Source organism: Babylonia areolata, chromosome 6 (assembly GCF_041734735.1).
Source record: "Babylonia areolata isolate BAREFJ2019XMU chromosome 6, ASM4173473v1, whole genome shotgun sequence".
Taxonomy (NCBI): domain Eukaryota; kingdom Metazoa; phylum Mollusca; class Gastropoda; order Neogastropoda; family Buccinidae; genus Babylonia; species Babylonia areolata.
The window spans coordinates 21,273,526-21,283,595 of record NC_134881.1 but is presented as its reverse complement, the minus strand read 5'-3'; the positions used below and the strand labels follow the sequence as shown (position 1 = coordinate 21,283,595).

General features: G+C 40.3%; 1 protein-coding gene and 1 long non-coding RNA gene across 3 annotated transcripts in view; both read left to right on the top strand.

The window, feature by feature from the left end:
- The window catches only part of LOC143282823 (transmembrane protein 181-like), a 33,663-nt gene that overhangs the window by 4,109 nt on the left and 19,484 nt on the right, over window positions 1-10,070 (top strand). Inside the window, exons 1-4 of one of the 2 annotated variants that reach the window (XM_076588631.1) lie at window positions 2,586-2,673; window positions 3,788-3,891; window positions 5,452-5,522; window positions 6,353-6,422. In XM_076588631.1, the coding sequence (XP_076444746.1) occupies window positions 2,657-2,673; window positions 3,788-3,891; window positions 5,452-5,522; window positions 6,353-6,422 (262 nt within the window). In that variant the 5' untranslated portion in view covers window positions 2,586-2,656. Of the gene's footprint in view, window positions 1-2,585; window positions 2,674-3,787; window positions 3,892-5,451; window positions 5,523-6,352; window positions 6,423-10,070 lie in introns of those variants that run through there. The other variant, XM_076588630.1, reaches the window with a different exon arrangement.
- Window positions 7,745-10,055, top strand: LOC143282825 (uncharacterized). Its single transcript, XR_013055312.1, has 2 exons — window positions 7,745-8,053; window positions 8,689-10,055. It is a non-coding gene; the product is annotated as an uncharacterized LOC143282825 (long non-coding RNA).

The window sequence follows — 10,070 nt, the reverse complement described above, 5'->3', positions numbered from 1 at the left end:
GCCGGAGTCATGTCCGTCAGTCAGGTGCCGCGAGTGAGAAGAGTGGCTGGAGGTTTTGGCCGGGCGTTTACTGAGTCGTTGTTTGAAGGGATGGAACCCTGACCCCGGATGCCCGCGTGTCTGCCGGGTGCTAGGTCCATCTGGCGTTCCAAGGTGAAGTCCTGAGGTGATGGACTGTTCGTCTGAGGTTACACTTGATGAGTTCCATTGACTGGGCTGTTTGTCTGAGGTTACACTTGATGAGTACCATCGAGTCGACTGATACGGATCTGGTATTCCGACCGGACGTTCCATGGCCGGGAGACCTGACCGATCGAGGTTCTGTGGCACAGTGTAACTCAGCCGTAGAGAGCATAGAAATGAGTTGTACTACGTGTCCGCACTGATTGGCCATTCAGTAAAAGCCTTTAAAGTAACAAAAAGTTGTCATGGCTTGGGTCCGGCTGTCGCGGGTTCGGTGATGGTAATTGTTTTGCGGTTCGAGGGGGTGAGTCATGATCGACGACATTCTGCAGCAATACCGAGGACCAACACTCAGATGTGACTCAAGTTTATTTTCTCTCCGTCTCCGGCGTCTCAGTCACAGTCCAACATCAAGACAGTTACTGTCACCGTGAGCACCCGGCACAGCCGCCACACAACCAGTTATCCGTCGTGGAGTCTGAAGACGTGATCAATGCACAAGACCCGGTCTGCAAACTCCGCGAACTTATCATAAGTTATATATTTAGCCCAAGAATCCGTGCTGAAACACAGGCCAAAAGATCAGTGGCAATTCAAGTCTGGCTGACTTAACATTCATTCACATCTCCCACCCTTCACGGGGCCCTTCTAACCGACTGATAATATTCAAATTTATTCATAAATACTTTAACAAAATGTCTTCAATCACCGATACGTGTGACGGGACATTAAACAAAATTCCTCCTAACTGATTGCATTTCAAGTGTCACACACACACTCACACACACAGACCCGCCCGAGTCGACGCGACATTTACGCAGAACACACGTAATGCACGTAGACCTTACGTTGACCAATGTAGTCTACTTCCCTCTCGCCTGTGAAACTTTTCAAAAGAATTGGCAATGAATCGTACTTGACTTGACTTTGACTGTCGACGGTTTAGGCCTCTCCCGAGGCCTGTTCGTGTTAAAAAAAACAACAACAAAAAAAAAAAAAAAAAAACCTGTCACTGAATTGGTTGCATGCGTGGCGAGCGCGGCTAGACCAAATCAGTTGCTCTGACAAGATGGGTTGTACAGACCAGGTAGGCCCCTCCAGTGTTTATCCAGGCGGCTCTTGAAGGCGTTGACTGACGGCGCCAGGACCACGGCCGGAGTCTGGGAGACTGTTCCACTGTGTCACCACTCTATTAGAGTTCCCCCTGACATCAAGGCGAAAGCGTTGTTTCTGGAGCTTTAAAGTGTTGCCTCTGAGGTTTCCACTGAGTGACGACTGGAACACTGGCCTCTGTACATCATAATGTCCATGGAGGTATTTAAATACTTCTATCATGTCCCCTCGCAGCCTCCGGTGTTCCAGACTTGGCAGCCCCAGTAGTCTCAGTCTCTCGGGGTAAGGCTTCTCTTTCAGTGAACCCAGGAGTTTTGTTGCTCGCATCTGGACATCCTCGATGTCACTGCCGCATAGCGTTTTATGAAACGGTTGCCAGACACAGTTGCCGTATTCCAACAGTGGTCGGACGAGGCTCTTGTACAGCTGAACAAAAGTTGTCTCAGTCAGAAAATCAAACGATCGCCTTGTAAGTCCAACCATTCTGTTTGCTTTAGATGTCGACTGTGCAACATGCTCTTTGAAACTCAGTTTGTCATCAATGAGCCCTCCCAGGTCCTTTTCACTTACAGTCTCTTTCAATGTCACCCTTGTACTGTTGCCCTCTTCATTTTTGCTAGTCATGTAGTATGTTGCCTCTGACCTGCCCCAGTTTCATTACGCTGCATTTCTGTGGATGGAACTTAAGCAGCCACGTGTCAGACCAGTGCTGGAGTTGGTCAAGGTCATCCTGAAGATCTTTTGGTCCCGTCTCTGTGTCACTTCTGTTGAACACTTTGGTGTCATCCGCAAACATTTTTACTGTGCTCTTAACTCTGGCTGGGAGGTCGTTGATGAAAACAACGAACAAGATTGGCCCGAGCACGCTCCCCTGGGGGATGCCACTGCTCACACTGGCTTCCTGTGACTGCGTGCCGTTGACAATAACACGCTGCTTCCTGTTGGTCAGAAAGTCCTTGATCCATCCCAGCACTTTCCCCGTGATACCATGGGCTGCGACCTTTGACAGAAGTCTACGATGGGGCACTGGTGAAGCAACACATACTTTTTCGGTCTGGAAATATACCTCAGAAAGGAATTTTCTCCTTAAGTCTCTCTCTCTCTCTCTCTCTCACACACACACACACACACACACACACACACACACAGAGCGAGCTAAATTGTCTTTCATTGTAAGTTTTCTCTGCGGTTCGTTCATCCCCCCGGAGACCCTTATGTTTTTTGTAGGTAATCTCTAAACAAAGTTTAGTGCTAACGGAAAAAGAAACAACATTTGTGTGCGCATGCGCTTTATCACACGTCTGCTTGGTTAAGAAACACCGAATCTGAAACTGATCGATTCAACATCCTTTTTGCCACCATGGCAAGGGAAATAGAGTGAGTTTCTTTTGCAACAAAATTTACTTGTGAACGGCAGTATTTCAGTTCTTCGAGCTTTTCAATTTATTTCCTTTCTGATCATGTTGCGCAAGTGCAGAACTGTTGATAGTGTGCAATCGTCTTCGACACTCACTTTATCACTTGATTATGATGACTTACGTTTAATAACACCGTGGCTCAGTGCAGCCAACAGTGTGCATGTTTTACGTTAAACTGGTCGACATATAAAGTTTATAAAGTAAATTTGTTGACACTTGCAGTCAGTTCATTCCAGTTGTTAAAAGTAATGAAAATTAAAGTTATACCAGCTTATGGTTTACAATGATGTTTCGTATCTACGCGAAGATACAGCTGCGTGGAAGTTGTGTTTCATGTTCGTGAAAGCATGATGATACATTGTTACACATCATAAATTATAGATCCAGCCACGCTGTCATTATGTAGTCCCGAAACGAATATTTTACTCAGATTTGAAGTGATCAATGTGCAAAGTAAACTTGTAAAATTATAGCGTTATAAGAGACTGAACACTGTGTGGTTTGGGTTACTTCCCTTTAGTCTTTCACATGGCATTTATTAATTTATTTGTTTTAATTAATCAATAAATTATTGTTTATAATATACATAGTTCAGTTGAGACATGCTTTCCACTATTATGATGAATCAATCACCACATAACAGATCAGAATTTGATTCTTAGACTAGTTGAGTTTAGTATAAAAATTTTCATGGATGATTATCTGATGCATAAGTAACAAGTTCTATGTAAGGCCATATATGAAATATAATTTTTCACATTTTTTCCCCTCCATTCCTCTTTGTGACTGGTGGAGTAAATATCCACACCATGTTCTGAACATTATTCATTCCATCTTGAGGGGAAAAATTGTGGATAATGCCGAAACAGTCAAACTGGTCAACAACCACAAAAAAATTGCAGAATACAGCAAACAGATTGATTTTGTGTGTGTAAGTGTGAGTGTGTGTGTGTGTGTGTGTTCATGGTATGTATTGCTGATACTTAAAACAATTACACTTGTTTCTAATCATTAATTTTGATTTACACTGAAATTTATTTGACTTGTTACAGTTTACACGTATGTGTGTGCAGATCAGTTCAGATGCGGCTCTACTCTCTCAACAAGCGCAAGTTTGTGTTGGTTTTCTTTGCCTTCTTCATTTGTTTTGGCATCAGCTTGCTTGTTGGAGTGGCAGGTGAATATTTGCTAATTTTATCTTGCTCTTTTGATTGATGTTACTGTCAGTTTGAAATTTAAATAGTTTAACTTCACAAATGCTCTAGTAGTCCCCGTACATATAATATATGTATATGTACACATATATATGTATCTGTACAAATGTGCACACATGTATTTGTACGAATGTTTGTTTGTGTTTGTATGTTTGCAAGCATGCATATGTATATATGTGCATGTGTGCGCATGTGTGTGTGGTTGCGTATGTGCATGTTTGTGTATGCATATGATATATACATGTATTATTTAATTAATTCATTGCTGTCTTAGTCATGGTGTCTGATGTCATAGACCACATGCACACACACACACACACACACACACACACACACACACACACACACACACACACACGCACAGAGAATGATAGTATTGATACACATGTAGTGATGTACACACACTGACACACATGCACACACACGCACGCACACACATATATATATACACGTACAAAAGTATATGTGTGTACTCTCATAGTTTCTGACACAAGCACACATGCTCACTCTCCTGCGAGCATTCGCACACATACACGAGCACAGATGACTTACAGTGTAAACAGTTACACACAGAAAGATTTAGTTTCTTGTGTTTTGTAGAATATAAGCCACAGTAATGTGGTGTGTTTGGTCAACATTTTTTAGCACAAAGACATATGATCCTACAAATAATTTTAAGTTTCATACTAATACTAGTAATAGAAATATTCATCAGTAAATTTGTTTATTGATTTGGAGAAATGTACTTTAGCAGTGGTTTGAATTATACTAATTTATATTTAAAACAATAAAATGAGTAGTATAGTATTGAAGCAACTTTCCTCAGCTTTTACTCACTCTGGACAAAGGGCCCCAATTAGTGCTTTAGATAGTTTTCAATTTTTGGGAGTGCCACCTAATTTCTGTAATGACGCTATAAGCTAAAGATATCTTAACTGACCTTTCCACTCTCCACTGCGACCAGTAAATGCAGTGTGTTTTGCTATGCTCACGAGCAGGAGTTATTTTTGTGGTGACTGGTTTTATCTTAGTTACAAGGCAAATAACAGAATTAGATGAAGGGGCCCTATCATGGCTATATAACGTTATGAATTTAGACTGTTTCAAACTCTGTGTGCCTTCCTGGATTCATTTACAAATGGTCAATGTGTGCAAATTTTGAACAGAAAAATATGGATACTTCATCATCACACTGTAAGATAGCATAATAAGGGAGGAAGTTTTATATTTTGTCCCCAACAAACTAGTTACGTTACTGATCAGTTTGGAAGTTTTCAGTTCATAACATTTGTTTTTTCGTGGTTTTATTTCTTACCCATACAAATGAGTCTGGGGGGGAAGTCCGGGGAGCTAACTGGCGTACTAAGTTAATGTTAAGATTTTTGTTGACGCAAGGAAATAGGCTTCCATTCTACATGTCTTTGAGACACTGAAGACAAATATTACCCTTTTATGAAATGAAAATTAACAATGATTCCTGCGATTATTTGATGTCGATGATCACTTACTGTGTATTATTCCAGGGCCTCCAATCATTGACACAGTGACTGTCAATGGATCATCCAAGAAAGTGCTGCCCACCAATAACTTGAAGGTTAGAGCATATGTAGGCTTGTGGGTGTAGGTGTGTGGCCCGGAGAATAGTTTTGTTCTGTTTCTTCTGTTTGGCAGATTAGGAAACATGATCCTTTATTTTCAAAAAGGATTCAAACCTGATTCATGTTTCATCTCAACAGGAGCAGATTACACCAATGCTGTTCTCTGCCTGTCTAGAGAGAATTAGTTTAAGCTCATTTGACAACTGACTGTATATTTGCAGTCTTTCAAAAGAAGTGTCAGTCTTTATCAATATAAGATACTGTGCACAGTTTTTCAAAGGAAATATTTGTAATAGATTGTGTTATGTAGAGCATGTATTTCATTTTTTTCTGTGTCCATGATAAGTGACAATGAACTTCAAAATGTCCTTCTAGATTGACAGGAAAGGATAATTTAAGTATATGTAGCAAACAAAAGCTGGATCCTTCAAGATGTGCAAGTGAATAGGCTCTTTGTTAATGTCTTTTCCTTCTCAGTATTCAAGAATGTATATATCATTATATGATGTTTCCCTTTTGCTTTTCTGTCAAGCTGACAATTCGCTTGTCTGTTGCACTGTAGCACTGTTGACTGAGGTTGATGTCAGTAGTAAGTTACTCGTAAAAGGAACACTTTAGGAAGTCAAAACTTTCGGTTCATATATCAAATGACAGATGACAGATTGGAAACACTTGGCAAGGTGGTGCAGTACCCAAAATGTTTGATGTGAACTGTTCAAAACCTGTAGATTTACATTTTATGTTAATAAATAAATAAATGCTTGTCTTTTCAAGGCATTATATGTATTCTTTAATATGACATTTTAGATGACCATACATGTTGCAGTCACCACCAATGTCCACCTTTCATCAGCAGCTGTGGCTCATTGCACACATCAATACTGACAGCAAGGAAGGTGAAGAAATACTGTGTTTGGCATATGTGAATGTGCATGTGTTAAAGTGTATGTGCTTTCAGATGCATTGAAATGCAGCCATAGTCATGCATTATAATGTTATGATTTTGGATTTTGAACCAGATTCCCATTTGCCGTGACTCCTTTGGTGTTGTTTTCTTGTGAGGCTGAAAACTGTCTTTTTTTTTTTTTTTTTTTAGGGGTATCTTGTAAATTAATACTGCAACAAAATGGGAGATGGTAGATTGTATACTGCACATACCTGTCAGTCTGCATTGTGCTACTATTTGTCAAAACAACATGATCTGTTTTATATTTTTTTCTACATGTTAAAAAAAGAGTGTTATCTGTCAGTACAACATTAACTATCTTACACTAATCACAAAAATGTTCACTGTACAGTAATAAACAAACTGAACTGCTTGGATTTAGAACCTACTTCCTACCTAGTACTACTCATCCTTTCAGTGAGACAGATGCAGAATTCAGTCTGGTTTATAAATCTAGGCTTCCAGTTTTCTCTCATGGTGCTGTTTGGACCTATGGATAGCAAAGAGGGATGAAAGCCAGAGACCAGTACTGCCCCATACTGCTGTCTTCACAAGAATCTTGGCAGCATTTTGTGTGTGCAGACATTGAGATTACAATGTGTTTTATTTGTGGCACTGCTGCAGGTGTGTGTGTGTGTGTGTGTGTGTTTGTTTTTTTTGGGGGGGTGGGGGGGTGGGGGCTGGTTTGATGATAATGAATTGCCTTGCCCATTCTTCATTTTGGCTGCTCACCCACAGAAAAGCATTTCTTATTGCAGTTACACAATCCCTCCTGCTTCCCATTACCTCCACTCCCATCTTCTTTTCTGTTCTTTTTTATTAATTTTTTGTTTCAGTTTTAAGGGGGCACTTAAGGTGAAAATTTGGTGAAAAATCATGAAAAAATGTGTTTGGGGATTATGGCAGTTTTGGCTAGTATAAAGCCTCTATAAACACTTTCTGATAGTCTTTTACATCGTTTCAGCCTCTAAATATGGTTATTTGTTTATTTCATAAGGTAAGTGTCACAGAAAAATTGCAAGAACTTTCAATCAAATCACAAAAATCGCCGACTTCAGCCCATAGATACGGACATTTTGGTTTCATCAATTGTGGCGTGCAACCACTCATTTTCAAGCTCATGACCTCCTCTTTCTCGATGACCTACTTTCCGTAGCTCACACACAGCGTGCAAGCCCCCAGTTGTGCAGAAAGAATGGCACCAGCTAGCAAAATGCGTACTGCTAAGAGAAGAAGCAGTGTAGTTCAAAGCAGTGAAGTGGGCCGAGAACAGTCAGCTGGTGAGGCTACGACTTCGAGTGATAAGCCTACTCATGTATCTCGATCTGCCGACCTGTGCCATCAACATCGAGAGGTGTCCAGTCCAGTGCTAGTGTGGCCTCGGAACGGAAACTGTCATTTTTCTAATCTCGGGACAGTTCTAGTGATGATGACAGTGACATAGCTGAGACAAGCCAGCCGATGGAAGATGAAGAGGTTGACACGCCCACCTCCGATGAACTGAACCTGATCATCAATCTTGGCTGTTTGCAGTCAATCATCACTGCTAGTGGCATTCTTTGCCCGGAATGCAACAGACCGGTGAGTGATTTTTCCCCACAGTTGATCAGAAAGCTGTAATCTTTGTGGGAGGAAGGAGTAATTGTGGTGTGTGTGTGTGTGTGAGGGGGAGTGAGGAGTAACTGTGTATCACTGTAGGCCTGTGTGTGTGTGGTGGGTTGTTATGGAAGGGGGGGGGAGGGGTTAGGGAGTAACTGTAAGTGTTGGAAGAAGCACAGGGAAGTTTCAGTGTGTGAATGTATGATCCTTTGGATAATGCAAAAGTGTAGAGATGTGTGGGGGTGTATGTGTGAAGATAATTACACTAAGAACAGAGGAACAAAAACTGATTGTGAGTACATAAGTATTTTTTCTCCAGTGTATTCCTTTTGCAGCTCAAAACTTTTGTTTTTTTTAGGTTGAATAGAATGCAGAACTGGGGACTTGATTCAAACTTAAAAAAAAATTATTGGAGTTTGTTTTTTTATTAGTTTCTTTAGGGTTGTTTCTCAGTCATTATTGTGTTTTTCAGCAGCTGGCTGTGCTTGGGTGAATTTTTTTAAATTTCTGTTATATTTTTTCAGCAGCTGGCTGTACTTGGGGACATTTTTTTTTATTTCTTTACTTTTTTAATTCATAAAAACATTTTCAATCATTATCATTATTGTGTTTTTCAGCGGCTGGCTGTGTGTGAAGGAGGGAAGGACTTGGAGATCCCCAGCTGCTTAGAAGATGCTTAGCTGGCAAAACACAGAACTCTGAGAGTTTTCACTCTCTGATGTGGTCTGTGTGTCCCAAGGAAAGAAGGGCCAACCTCCGAACAGTGGACACTGCCCTCACCATGACGGTCCAAAAATTCAACAAAGGATCTTCAGCCTTCTTGAATGTCCTTGTTGAATTGGAGCTACTTACCAGCACCACTGAACAGTATGCTGAGGAGGAAGACATCAGCAGGGTTAAAAGTGCTACCAGAAAGAGCTCCAGAGCCCAGAAAGACAGAAGAAAAACAATTGATGAAATTCGGCGTAGGGAACGGCAGGAATGGCAGGAACAGGAGGGACATGTGTATGGTGCTGGGGAATTCTGAAGGTTTCCTGACACTTTCTGTGACATTTACAGATTTATGTGAATGTTGAGAATGCCGCATGCTATGTAATTTCATGTAATAGTGTATGGGAATCCTCAGATATCCTTGAAAAAGAAAGTAAAATCTTTGAAACCGTTTTTCTCAAATCTTTGTTTTTGTTCATGTTACGATCTTTGCCCCCTTGTATCTTTGGATACAGAAAAGCTATTGACATAAAATTTGGGACACTGATGTAAAATTGCCTGCTGAGTGCATATAAGGTATCAAAATCAGTGTATTTATGACACTTTTTATTATATCATCATAATTCTGTCAAAGACGTTACTAAAAAAAAATAGTTTATTCTAGCATGCCAGCTGTGTCCCAGAAGGTGTTTGTTCAGTTTATTTAATGAGTTATATGCACAGAATGGTCTAAGAATAAATCAGTAAATTAAGAGTAGAACCTCAAATATGTACAGTTCTTTCTCAGGCAGGGGGCCAAATTTGTCAGGGTTTTTTAGAAAAATAATTAATAAAATATTACATAAAAATGTTTGTAATGAAGGTATACCTGTAAAATTTTGTGCATGGAATGGTATTATTATATACTTGAAGTGTGCCACATTTTAGGACTATAGCTGCTATAGAAGCTGAGAAACAAAATTGCCCCCAAAACTACTTAAAACGCCCCCTTAAGGAATAACAACTTCATTTATGCTATAGGGCGATTTTTTTGTGTGTGTTTTGTTTGTTTTGTTTTGTTTTGTTTTTTGTACAGGGACTAAGTTCATGTTGTAAGTTTTTTGCCCCTCCTCATTTGAAAGATCGGCATCCAGACTTTGTGTCAGATACCAATGAGAAAGGAGTGTTTAATTATAGCCACAGGTGTTCTTGCTTTATGGCAGCCCTCAAACCACCAGACCCTGATATTCCAGTGGTTGAAAATGGAAAGGTCTTTGTACATAACAAGCTACATTTTCAGATGATGATT